This window comes from Arachis hypogaea, chromosome 8 (genome assembly GCF_003086295.3).
Source record: "Arachis hypogaea cultivar Tifrunner chromosome 8, arahy.Tifrunner.gnm2.J5K5, whole genome shotgun sequence".
Classification (NCBI taxonomy): domain Eukaryota; kingdom Viridiplantae; phylum Streptophyta; class Magnoliopsida; order Fabales; family Fabaceae; genus Arachis; species Arachis hypogaea.
In genome coordinates, this window is record NC_092043.1 from 14464448 (window position 1) to 14479012 (window position 14565).

Sequence of the window (14565 nt, forward strand, 5' to 3'; positions counted from 1 at the left end):
ATAACAGATAGCAGTGATTTTAATTAATTCATGAAAAATCTAATTCTAACCAATTATCTCTTAAAATTGGTAATATTCAATAAGACTCGCCCAGATTTCAAACAAACAAAATTCCAGTTCAATACCATATCACACGAAAAAGTTATACATCTAGGAACATAACCCTGTTTTAGAGAAAGTTGTTTTGAAAGGTCAGTGAGCTAGTCACCTTCCCACCTGCATAATTAATTTGACAAACATGGCATTTGTCTGAAATTTAAACTGAGTATAATAGATATACAAGGTATAAAATTCCTCTAGTTCTAACTTAATTACATATCAGAATTAAAAGTTAAGTAGGTTGGAAATTGATGCTTCTGCCGCAAGAACACATAATTTTCTACAAAAACCAATAGTTTTCAAAATTTCATTCCTCTCAATCTACTTATTGATAGGTCCTAAAATTTTTATGGGATATTCAAGACATACCAAGGTTCATGGAAAAATAATTTTGTTCAAAATGGTGGTCTAGGCTACTCCCAGAATTTAATTCACCTTGCTACCAATTATGCAGAAATTATGCATTAAGCACTTTTAACAACCTCATATGCCAAATTCCACATCTAAGCTTATAACTCTTCTAAAACCACACATTTAACTTTCCTTTGATTATTCAAAGTTTCTATCACCCTCAACATAGCCCCAAAAACTCAGAATCAATAATTCACAATTTTACAAGTGCATATACATAATTGAACATTTATTTTTCTGCATCATATCAAAACAGAAATTCCATATGCACTTATCATCAATCAAACACATAATGAATCATCAATCCACACAAGCAAGCACAGCAACAAAAGTAACATTCTATCTATCCTATCCCTTACTTGGTTGTGTCGAAAACTGAGGTGCTTTGTTCCCAAGCTCACCTTCTCGGCTACAACACCTAATGCATTATAATTCAATTTTGTTCATCATCATCATCATGGCCTTGAGGCCGAATCCATGATCATGAGAAGGAGAAAGATAGAATACTCACCTTTTCTAGCTAGATAGTTTGGTGGTTCAGAGGAGTTAGAGAAAATGGCCTTGAATTTCACAAACTAGAAGGAAGAACAAAGGTTGTTTTGCATGGTGATGTTAGGAACCAAACTGATGAAAGAAGGGGAATTAAAGTTCCTCACCTAATGAATAGCTTTTTGGCAGCCAAGAAAGGGTAATGATGGAAGGAATTCAAGCTTTTCAACATCCTAAGGAAGGCAAGAACTTGATGGTGATGGTCATGGTGTCTGATTTTTCTTCTCCTCGGTTAGCTTGCTCTCCTTTCTTTCTTCTTCTTCGGTGATGTCCTAATCCCACAATGCTCTCTTTTTTTATTCTTCTTTTTTTTCCTTTTTCCTTAGGGTTTAATTTAATGTAGAGTATATATATATAGGGTGATTAGAAAGTTAGGTGTAAGTAGACAAGGCTTCGATGCTTTGTTGTTGTGGTGAAAAGTTGACAAGTGTGATTGTCATTAAACGAGTTAAAGGTGGGGTTATGTTAATGCATGGTGAATTCGGTGATGAGGGGAGAAGGGAGTGTGATTGACGAATTTAAGCATGGTTGAATTATTATTTGTTTGAGTGAGCTAATGGTTCAATTAACTTAAGGTTTTATGCAAGGGTGGTTAAAGCTTTAATTTAGCTTAACACATAGCAAAGGCATTTTGGTCCAAGAATAAAAATTGTGATCATGTACTAATTGATTGATGATGCATCTAGGGTTACCCCTCTACTAATTCATCATTTAATGAATTAACGAGATGTGGCTAATTCGAACAAAAATAACTATACGGTAATTTTCTAATTACCAAAACTCGTCATCGAAAAGACTAAAAAGTTTTAATGCCATGGTTACAATTCTAATCTATTATTTACGCTATATATATTTAAACCTATGCGTATTGATGGACGTTGTCAAGAATAAAAAGTCACAAATCTTGTGAGGTAGGGTGGTTATAAAGTTGGTAATGATAATGGATCTAAGACAGCTGCTACTGGGTTGGGTGTAGATAGTGGGCCTACCAATGGACAAGGTGATAGAGTTGAGTTGGGGTTCCAGGCACAAGCTAGTAGGGACAGATATGGGAGTTCTAAGTCAGATTAATATGAAGAGAGATAGCAATGACTACAATTATGAGTATACTTCTAAAGACTTTCATACCTCAGTTTATTCAGAGGATGAGAGGACTTTTCATGGTCTAGACTTCAATGAAGAAAACAAATATGGAGATGTCCATTTTGAGCTTGGAATGCAATTTACAACTATGGAGAGATTTAAGATGGCATTGAAGGATGTATTTATCTGGAATGGGAGGTTTGCATGTATATCAAAAATGAGAAAGAGAAAGTAAGGGAAAAGATGTGCAGAAGAGAACTGCCTTGAATTGATATATATAGCAATGAATTAAAAAATAATGGCTTTTGAAGTTAAGACATTCCACAATGAACATACATGTGAAAGAGATTATGGAAGTAATTTGATCGATAAAACATGAATGACAGACAAGTTGGAGAAACAATTGACAACACAGCCTAAGCTAATACTTAGGAAAGAAATGGAGTATATAAAGCATGATTACAATGTTCAGCTCCAACAAACAATGATCTCAAGGGATTTGAAGACAGGTAGAAAAATTGTTATTGGAAACAAAAAAGTACGATATGAGAAGTTGTGGGATTATTTATAAGAATGGCACAAGAGCAATCTAGGTAGCACGACTGACATGTGTGTTAATTCAATTCCATAGTTTCCACCACTATTTGAGTGAATTTTGCATTTGCTTGAATATGTGTAGGAATAGATTTTTAAAAGGTTGCAAACCACTAATAAGTCTAGATGACTATTTTTTAAAAGGTTATTATGGAGGTCAACTCTTAATTGTAATGGCACTTGATGTCAACAACCATGTATTTGTTATTGCATATGTTGTGGTCAGAGCAAAAAACACAGAGAACTAGAGATAATTTTTAACTAGGCTTCAAGATGATTTGGGTGACCATAAAGTGTATGGATAGAATTTCATGTCCGACCAACAAAAGATAACAACATCTACTTAATCTTATTAAAATACTTTATCATTTAAATAGATCTTACTTTATCATAGTGTAATCTTCTTTATTGACTCTTGTAGAGACTTATTCGTGCAATGCAAGATGCCATACCACATGCACACCATAAAAACTATGTGCTACACATTTGGAAGAATCTTCATCAAAGATACAGAGACAATCAAATTAAGGGATTATTGTGGCATGTTGCCAAGTGCACAACTCAGATGTAGTTCAAGGCAGTTAAAGAGTGTGAGCTAGAGAGCTTGGGAGTATATGTATCGATTTGATCCCAGAATTTGGTACAAGGCATATTTTAGTCATTTTTCTAAGAATGATAGTCTCACCAATAACATGTGTGAAGTTTGGAATTCAATGATAGTTGAAGCTAAGGAGAAGCCAATTTTAACCATGTGTGAAGAAATAAGATCAACAATAATGAAAAAAATGACCAAACACAAGAGAATACATGGGAGATGCACTGGAAAGTTGGCGCTGGCTCAGCAACGGAGACTTAACAGGTGCATTAAACCCAATAGTCATAAGTCGAATGCCTAATAGAGTGGAGATAATAATAGGATTTTGTTTGAAATTATTAGAAAAAAAAACAAACTGGGAGTTAATATTCAACAACACATATGCACTTGTAATGTATGGCAGTTGATAAGTAATGGTTGGTTTAAATTTTTAGTTTATTGAAGTTTCATTTAAAACAAATAATAATGATTTATATTATTATACATGGACTTTATGTGTCCATTTTTAGACTGAAGACCAAGAATGTTGAAGACTTTGATAGCACTCTTCTGACCATGAATGCTGTGAGGAGGACATATGATTTGTGTGTGAATTCAGTTAACGGTAAAAAATTTTGGGAGCAGACAAATCATCCAAAGCCAATTCCTCCTAAGATAGTCAGACCAGCTGGTCGTCTAAGGAAACGCCGGACTGAATTTGGTACACCACCTTCCCCTCCAGTCAATGGTGACAAAGTGAGAAGGACTTCCCATGTAACTTGTAGCAAATACAAGGAGAAGGAAAATTGTTATAAAACGTGCAATGGAGCACCTGCTAAATCAGATTGGAAACCAAAAGGAAAGAAGGCAAAGGCTACTAATAAAGCTTTGGTAGTGATGATTAGATGCAATTCCTACACCTCTCTCTACAAGAAATGTGGATGCTCTTGATGCTAGAGACAATAATAATATTGTTGAAGGTCCTAAACCTTCTAACATGGATTCTATTGTAAATTTAATTATATTTTTGTAGTAGGTTTGTGTACTAGTTTTGATTATTGTTAAAGTGCTTTTGTTAGAGAATTATTGTTTGACACACTTGTATTGCTGGGCTACATCTTTTTTGTGATGCAAGAGAAGGCTAGGAAAAAGAAGAAAAAAATGCAAAAGAAGCCTAACATAGAGCTAAATGAGATAAATCTATCTCAATCTGCCCCAACTACAGAGGTAAATGGATACACTCTAATTAGGTTTCTTTGAAAGAAAATATGCACCTTTAGAGACTTTATTTGAACCCTATATTGTTTTCACAAACTACAAAAAATGATCCTGCTGAACCAAAGTCTCAACCCTTGACTCATAGTCCAAGGACTCAGTCATCATCTCAGGCTCCAAGGACTCATCACCCAACTGTACCTCCAATCTTTAGGTCCAAACAGAGTGTCAAAAGACTTACACCTCCTCTAGTGCAACCCAATCAAGTTGCTGATAATGTCCAGGCCCAACCAAGAAACTCTCCTGAAGTAATCTCTAATGAAACTTTAGCAACAATTAACAGTGGGACCTCAACAAGGCTGTTCAAGTTTATTCCAACTCTAGGCACCAAGCCTACATCAAAGAAGTAGTGAAATAACCAACTATATTGATACATGTTATTGGATGATGTATTGATTTTTGTTGGATTTTGACTGTATTGTATACTATTTTGGTAAACATCATGATTAGGTACTAGCTTCAAGTAAACAAAACACTTAAAGTATTTAGTGTGCCTCTTTTGATGCAACAATTTTTAGTTTATGTCTTAGGTTTAAGTTAAGAAAACACTCGTGGTTTGATATATTAATCTTTTGTTATGACAAACTTGTGTATTTAAGTTATTAACTTCAATTCAGTGTTTGGTAATGACATAATCCAAAACAGTAATATTTTGCTACTATTTCAAATTCTAACAAAACTACAGGAAATATATTAAGCATCTCTAAATATAGCACCATAACAAAGGTTGTATTCATATGAACTAGGAATTTCAACCACAATACAAAATGCAATAGTTACTTTTGCCTTCTATTTACATAATTTTACTTCCTAAACCAAAGTCACATTTTTTCTCAGTTTAATCCACTAAATTAAATATTAAAAAAATTATAATTATAACTACAATTCCAAGCAAGAATGTGGTCAGAGCCCTGCATTTAGTGTTGTTTTCAATTTTTTCGAATATCCTACTTGGCCATCATCGCTTCCAAAGATTCCAACCTTTCCTCCATCTTCTTCAAATGATCAATCACTCCATTTTTATTGCTATTAGCTTTAGCTGTATAAGAACCAAAGTGTTTGTCTAGCCAAGCAAAGTATTTGTAATATGGAGTTATGGTCTACAAATAATAACACTTCTTATTAATGGCAACAAATTTTAAAATACAAAGACAATCAAGAATGTTTACCTTAAAATAAGAGCAACCCAAAAAAATTCTATTTTAATTTCCTATAGTGTTAGATTCAACAAGATTGTATAAGTGCCACAGTAATATGTGGGTGCTACGAATCTTTTGTTACTCTGGTTCGTCCTTCTACCCATACTCCCCCAGTTAAACCTATCGTTGCACTCGAGCTCAAATTGTTGCCAAGTGTATTGTATTCACCTATGATTTGTGAGCACGAATCTTTTTTTTTCTCTATCCATAATCTTATTCAATAGAAATTTGTGCTTCAACTCTACACGCAATGAAGAGGGAAGAAAAATCCTAAAGAACTTTGAACAAGGTAATGAAAGCCTACAAGAAGAATGATAGTGTTTTGTCAAAGGTTGAGGGGGTGATTTGTCCTTATTAGAACGGAGACAAACCCACGTGGACACGTTACCTGATATGTTAGCATGTGACCTATTGCCAACCGGTTGCAGGGACTAGATTGAACAAATAAGAAAGTGATTGGGACCGATTTGTGTTTTTGTAATTGATAGGGGCGCACTATCCATCGGATAAATGGTTAGGGATTGAAAATGACTTTTACTCTACAATTTTTTACACTTTTATCCCTAATTACTTTTTAAAATACTAATCTTATCCTAAACCATAAATCTTCCGTCGTCGCTATTTCCTTTGTCAATGTCGTTTCTCTTTTTCACTGCTAACTTTGTCACTGCCATCATCCTTTCTTCCGCCTTCTTTTCTTCCTCTCGTTCACCCTCTTTCTACCGTTGAGAAGAAAGGAGAAGAAACAAATGAATGGGAGTGAGATGTGATCGTGTGAGAAAGATAGAGAAAGTGTGGGTATGTAACCGAGGGTGGAGAATTGAAATCCTAATTCCTTTCTTTAGGCATTTATATCGTTGGTAAAATTATTAGAATACCCTTAAAAAAACAGCACTGGAGCCCTACTGGACCAGCCCGCCCCGTGCTTGTCATAGCCCGTGAGTTCAACGATGTAGATTTAGCATGCTTTTTCAAATTGGCAGGTTCATAATCTCACATCAACCTGTCTTTTTTGGCAATTTTAGCGGATTGACCCAGCAAATTTGACCTATTTTGCCACCTTTATAATTAAATGAATGCATGTGTAAAAAAATTTACATTATTACGTCATTAAAATTAAACTCTATAAAATCTTGCAAATTTTTTAAAATTCAAATCCAGAATTTTACCCAAGGTACTCCAACAAGAAGGAAGTTATATTTTGGATTTAGCAAAAGGTTAAAATAACAAAGTTATTGAAAAAATTAATCTCTGTTTATGAATTTAATTTTGATGTACTATCAGTAGAAAGTAATTTTATACGTGCATCTAATTATATAATATTATATCAACAAAAATAATTATTTTTTATATTGACCATGTAAATAATCATTCAAAAGAACATATATAATTGCACAACTATATAAACATTTTATAATGTATCAAAATTAATATTTTTATAGGTTTAATTTCTTTTGTTTTCTTCTTACAACGAATCGATTATTAGTTATTACCCTGATTTAATGGGTCCTATACATGTGGGTTCACAAGTAGTGTAAGACCAACAAAATCACATGATGCTGATTGGCAATGCAAGCATCTTCACATCTTACACGCCGAAGAGTGGTTAGGTACCTCGCAACACCTTTAGTTAGAGAAGGGTAACCTGTCAAAATAATTAAAAGTACTTGTTCAAAATGTAACTAGAAATTGAATCACATTTTTATAGAACTAAATGGTAAAATAGAATAATATCACTGGAACTTCCTATGAAGATGACACAGTTAATTAACAGAAAAATATTCGATTCATCAGTTAAAGTTAGATTAAGAAAGAAAAAAAAAATAGATCAATTAATAATTACTCATAAAAAATAAATCAAATATTTTTTCGGTTAATAATTACTTTTATTTTTGTAAAAGATCTTTTAAAAAAATATCATTTAAAAATTATTTTTTTTTAAATAATGCCCAAACAACTTTTTATTTAACACACAGATGATTTTAATATCAAGTGGTGATTTTAAAAAAATAATTGTATTTAATCATATTTAAATAGCATATTTATTTTTAACAACTTTTCATTTAATCATATTTATTTTTAGTATCAAGTGGTGATTTTAAAAAAATAATTGTATTTAATTTGTTGATATAGCATATATAATTAAGCACATGTGATGTCACTCTCTGTGTATGTATAAAATTAAAGACGGTTTATTCCGAAGTTGAGGGCATGCATGGCAGTGCCATATATTAATAATACTTACCCTAACTTGAGAGAAGTGTCTGATGAATCATCCTCTGGAGGAAGGTTACTGCTGCAACTGCTAATGTTATTCATAGATTCTATGAATGAGGTACCTTCCTCATCATCATTATTATTATTATTATTATTATTGTTATCATTCCCATCAGTAGTATCATCCAAATCCAACAGAAATGGAGGATTATTTTTCCCTTTTCGCAGAACAGCCACCTGCATAGATATTACCTCATCGCATTATTATTAACTTCATAAACCTCAGGGAAAATAAAACTAAATCAATGGGGTTCATATAAAGTGTTATGCAAGAATACTATATGTATATTTATTATATATATATTTTAATGTAAATTTTGAGTGAGATTAAATGATTTTATTACCTTTTGCTTTAACTGCTTGTTCTCCTCTTCCAACGTAATCCCCTTTCAATTGTTTACGAAGTTCAGGAATGCGCGAACACCCCCACAAAATGATAATAAGAAAAAAAGGAGGCTACCATTCTCAGAGAAATAATCTAAGATGTTTTTATTTGTTATTATATTAAGTTCATTTATAATTATCATCAAGGAAGCTATCAACGAGTACTGAACAAACCTTATTCTGAAGTTGCAAAATCTCACCCATAATCCGCTTCTCCTGACCAAATGTGATTGCATCGTTATTATTAAAGTTTAGTTAACATATCATCTAATAAAAATACATATTAAAATTATTAATTGAAAAAAAATATGAAAAATATGGAAAAATTTAAATTTTTAGTACATTTCTTATGTATTTATCAAAAGAAAAAATTTAAAAATTTTTAAAATAATAAAATCAACATGTTACTGTTTTTTTTATTATTATTTATTGTCATCATGATGATTATTACCTTCATGCGAATGACACGATCGAGTCCTGTTTCAAGTGTTTTCTCCAAGTTCTGCAAGCCCCTCAAGTCTAATCCTTCAAGATCCTCACCATCCATCCTCCTAATTTATCCATATGTAAAATTAAACAACACTTCTATCATATTTTAATCTTTTTTAATTTTATTTCAATGAGATTGAATATATAAATATATGCACCTTAGTTCTTGAGTTCGTTTTGCAACTTCCTCACATAACTTGGCGCTATCCTCAATCTGCAACGGGAAATCGTAGAACCGGTAACTACTAAGTTGTTAATTAATAGTTTTATCAACTGGAATTTATGGAACCGATCCAAAGCGAGCCTAGAAAGAATCAACCTACTAATGGATATGAAAAATTATTTGGAGTCCTACAAATTTTATCTTTTCAATATTTAAATTTTTATTCTTTTAAATATTAAGAGGATAATTAAAAAGATGAATTAAGACTCCTAATTATTACTTAAGGATTATAATTATACTCGTCTAAAGTGCAAGGTATGTTATGTTACAAAAATTGATCAAAATTGGTACAAAAATAAAAAATCATCAATATCTATATAGTTCATATCATATACATGTGCATGGACGTATATAACTAAATTAGTATGACTTTCTGATTAATTATATGCTTTCATATAAAACCGGATAAATATTAATAATAGAGACATATAAGTCAAAAATAGATCAGATATTCATTAATAAACCTAGCTAATTGAGAATTTATTCCTATACCTGCAGGTTCGGAAGTCTTTCCAATTTGTTGATGTCATGAAAGTGCCCATTATTATACCTTTTAATTGTGTCGTCCAAACTTTTTCAATTCAAAACAAAATGAGAGACAAAGGTTAGCCAGAACAGGCCAGAAGTAGCAGCCATCAGTCACCATAAACTTAATATTGATCCATTTTTGAAGAAGAAAACATTATGCATGATGGAAAATATATATTTGATTAATAATCCCCAAGTCTCTCATGTCTGATGACCCGCAATTTCAGATGATCAACAATATATATATTCAATTTTTCATTGCAATTGCTGCCCCTAATGTTACCAACTAAATAAACATAAATGTATGTCCTCATCATACCACATGCTAGCTAGGTTAATAAATTGTGCATACGGTGAAAAAATAAAAAATTCCTCACGAACATGAATAATGTAGCCATGAAAGTTATAATTCATTATTTATAAATTTAATTTTTATACCATATCAATACCAGTGTAAAGTTTTGATTTGATAGTGTAAGATATAAAAAAAATGTATTATAAATTATCACATTAATAAAAGCATGTAATTTTTAAATTTACTATTTACAAATTTATCTAAGTATATAAATTTAATTAAATAATTATATAAAAAATTTATATTATTAATACATTAAAATTAAAATCTTATTTTATTTTATTATATCAACGGAAGTCAAATAATAATTAGAAAAAGCATGAAATATATAAAAAAATATCTTATATAATATAAAAGGTGGTACATTGGAATATATATATATATATATATATATATATATATATATATGTTACATTTAAACTAGTTAGTGCCTCTATATTTATAATATCTTCTTAATTTTTTTAATTAAAGTTATCTTTAGCTACTGTCGACCATTAATTTCTTTTAAAAATTTAGACTGAAAAAAAAAATATAAATAGTTATATTAAAGATTAAGTACGATTTTGGTTCTAAGATAGGGGTTGAAAATTTTTTTGTCCCCAACAATTTTTTGATTATAAAATCGTTCTTAAAGTTCAGCCTAATTTTAAAATCGTCCTTTGTACTAAAATACCTTTCTCTTCTTCTTCACACAATCAAATAATTTTCAAATAATTCTAGCAGCAATTTTCAGTAATTCGGACAAAACAACAAATTATGTATACAGTTAACCATTTTTAAATAATTCCAACAGCAGTTATAGCAAATCAACAATTTCAACGCTTTCAGTTCAAATGAATTTAGCAGCAACTTTCAGCAATTCAATTCAAACCAAACACTTTTAAGCATTCTCAAAACCTAATAACCTAAGCTAATTCTATCATATCCACCTAAAATTCACTAACAGAAAATCAAAATCCAACTAAACTAATCCAGAATCAAATCAAGGAACTAAGACTAACTAAAAACAAAAATTGAAAGCAAAATGATAACCTGAATTATGAAAATAGAAAATACAAAAGAAGGGACATGGGAGACAATGGTGTCGCAGCAGCAATGATAGAGAAGCAGGGGTAGTGCAGCAGCAGGTGGAGAGTCGGCGGTTTGAACATGACGTGAAGGAGCTGGAGCTGCCGTCAGTTCTAGTGTTTTGGTGACTCTGGGTCCTTCTGTGACAGGGATTGAGGGAGGCAGGGACGAGATGACGCAAACGATGCTGGGTGGAGATGGTGGTTCGCGGAGGTGAATTAAAAAGAAGGAAGAACCATGGCGTTGCTAGGGTTAATGCGAAGGGGAGAAGAGGGAAGAGGGTCGCGGTGGAAGTGAGGCTACGGACAGTGAGGAAGAAGGGCTCCACATTACTGTGCGATGGTGAAGCAAGGGAGGCTCGCCGGCGGTGAGCTCTGGTTCGAGGAGATCCGAGACAAGGAAGAAGAGAAGGAGGGAAAAGGGTCGGGGTGGTTCTGGGGTTAGCGTGAAGGTGATGGTTGCGAGGATAGTCGGATGAGAAGCAGAGACGGCGGCGAGGACCGAACGACGAGGAGTAGCGACAGTGGCCCTTCCCCTTCCCTTTCCCCTCTTCTTTCCTGAACCAACTCCCCCATGCATGATTCTCTTCCCCCTTTTTCTCTTTATCCGTTTTTTTATATATTTTTATTTTTATTGTTAGGAATATTTTTGAAATAAAAATTAAAAATTTGATAAAAAAAAAAAGACAATTTTAAAACTAAGTTAAACTTTAAGAATAATTTTATAAACAAAAAAAAAAGTTGAGAACGAAAAAAATTTTCAGCCTCTATCTTAAGGACTAAAATCATACTTAACCGTTATATTAATCTCTAATATGCCCCTCAAGTAAGTGTCTTGAGTTTATTTGATTTTTTTCATAAATCTTTTTTTGTTTATTTACCTTATGCTTTTTTTTTTCTGTTCTAGAATTCACTAAGATTCCAGACTTTTCAGATATAAAATTTTAATATTATATTAAAAAGTTATTTTTCTTAAAAAATTAAATTAATAAAAAAATAATATAAATAATTATATCTATAATAAATATATAAAATATATCATAATATTATTTCTCCTAAAAATTTAAATAAATAGAAAGAACCAAATAAATAGTAGTTATAATTCTAACATCATAACATGCCCTTTCAAATAAGATTTTTCTTTGTTTGTTTAAATTTTTTGTATAGACTATTTTATTTTTATCTAATCCTATTTTTTTTAATTTAATAAAAATTAAACTTTTTTACCGTAGAAGTTCTGATAGTTAAAAAGCTTAAATTTTTAGAAATAATGCCATCATTAAGACATGTTTCTTTTTTATGTTTTGCCTCAATACTAATCAACACTCTTTAAATATATATCCCGTACAATCGTTATTGTATCTAAAGCTCTAATTAAGACATGTTATTGTACAATTATTAATTATTGTAATAATAAATAAATATTAAATAAAGTAAATTATAATTATTTTTGGCTGTTTTTTTTAATTACCAAACATTTTCAATCCCATATATAATGACAGTGCCTGCATCTTTGAATGGAAAGAAAGTACATATAAATTAAACTTCACAAAACATACATAGATTATGTATGTATGTGCCACAGTATGGTCAATTAATAACAGTTTATTTATATTGATCTCCTCACATTATTCTCAATTCCTGTGCATACAGTGTAGTACTCAATGTTCAACCTAATATATATGTCTCTGTGTGGGTTCAACAAGGAGATCAGAGAAATGATAAGAACATAGAAAATAGTAGTTAGATTGAAAACTCGAAAAGTTATAGTTTACTCCATTTAGTACATCTTCCAATCAAATCAAATATACAGTGCGTACATACTAATTATTACCGTCCTGCGATAGTAATAGGTAGAGATATAATTATTTCTATTCAAAAAAATTTCAAGTGCAGCAAAAATTTCGATATTTTAGTTATTTTAACGGTTAATTTTAATTAATATATATTATATATATTTTTTATAATTTAGATCAATAATTAAAATAATTAAAATATTAGTATTTTAAATACATTAAATTTTTTTTTATTTTATATCTTTAAATATTAGCTTAAATTTTTAAAATAAATAATATCATTTTATGACATCAAAATTTAATTCAACTTTTATTTTTTAAACTTTTTTTTAATATAAGACAAATAAAATATATATATATAATTTTAAACCCTGAACTTTTATAATGTATATATACACCATATTATTTAATTTCCTGATTAATAATAAGCTCAAGGTAATTAAATTTAACAAATTTATATTATTGAGCAAATTTAAATTAAGAAGTATGTGATTCGAGATATGTTAAACAATATAATAATCTTATTAAATGTATATTAATTATCTAAATTTTACTAATAATAATAAGAGCGTACCTGGAACTGGCATAATGAAAGAGCTTGCCGGTAGCTGAGAAAACAATGAGAGCAAGCTCAGCATCACAAAGCACAGAAAGCTCATGAGCCTTCTTCAACAGCCCTCTCCTCCTCTTCGAAAACGTTACCTGCCTTGCCGCTACGTTATCGATCTTCTTTATCTTTATCTTCGTCCTCGTCATCGATCGATCGAACTTTCTGCACAAACAGAAATTTAGGGGGAAAAAACCCTAAAAATTGAAGAAAGAAAACCCTAGCTAGGTAGGTAACGAAAAACAACAGTACCAATAGTAGTTCTATCTCTTCAGATCTGACTAAAACGGAGAGACCGAAGGGGAAAAATTGAAAGTATGTAGCAGTTGAGGCAGCAAATTAAAAAAGTGAATTAACAAAGCAAGCTAATTAAGCTTTTGAGGACTATATAATTAATAATAACTACTTGAGTATCCCATAGCTAAATAGATAGATGAACCACATATATTCTATATTATTCTCTTCTTTATTACACATATACAGTCCTTTCATCATTTCCAAGAAATTTTTTATTTTTTAAGTGAATTGTAAAATATTTTTGACATTTATATATCTTTTAAAAAAAGAAAAGTCTAGGGGCCAACAACTTTTGTATTTTTTGGCCAGCACTTAACTATCAAAACAAAAGTAATAGATCTTCTACCATTAAATACCATTAGATATAATTTTATACCATTAAAAACATTATTGATGGTCAATTAATGATTACAAAACACTACTCTAACATTTCTCTTTAAAAAAATATAAACATAAATTTGTAATTTTTTTATTTTTTATTAAACTACACTCTTATTAATTTATCAAAAAATATTAAAAAGAATTGAGAATCAATAATTTTTTAGTAGTTTTGAACTTTTGATAATAATTTGAATAGCATAAATACTAAATTATTTTTAATAAATAAATTTTATTATTTTATATATGTAAATTTTAAAAAATATAAATATAAATTATATTAATTTATGTATATAAAATTTTAGTAAATATAAATATAAATTATATATTTTTGTGTACAAAAAATATCTGTATAAATATAAATGTAAATTATTACTGAT

The 14565-nt window shown here is 30.5% G+C and overlaps 1 protein-coding gene across 1 annotated transcript; it reads right to left on the bottom strand.

The window, feature by feature from the left end:
- Positions 1-7171: 7171 nt before the first annotated feature.
- On the bottom strand, positions 7172-14011 carry LOC112706241 (MADS-box protein AGL24). Its single transcript, XM_025757431.2, has 9 exons — positions 13763-14011; positions 13478-13675; positions 9650-9728; positions 9093-9148; positions 8897-8996; positions 8620-8661; positions 8406-8447; positions 8030-8238; positions 7172-7429 (listed from the first exon to the last, which is right to left on the bottom strand). Exons 2-9 carry the CDS (start codon positions 13657-13659, stop codon positions 7411-7413), a joined length of 729 nt encoding a protein of 242 aa, XP_025613216.1. The 5' UTR covers positions 13660-13675; positions 13763-14011; the 3' UTR covers positions 7172-7410.
- Positions 14012-14565: the final 554 nt, after the last annotated feature.

Coding starts and splice junctions, on each gene's coding strand:
- LOC112706241 (XM_025757431.2), bottom strand. CDS start 13,659: ATGACGAGGACGAAGATAAAGATAAAGAAGATCGATAACGTAGCGGCA. Junction 8,662..8,896: donor ATCGTGTCATTCGCATGAAG/GTAATAATCATC, acceptor ACATTTGGTCAG/GAGAAGCGGATTATGGGTGA. Junction 8,448..8,619: donor TTTTGCAACTTCAGAATAAG/GTTTGTTCAGTA, acceptor AACAATTGAAAG/GGGATTACGTTGGAAGAGGA.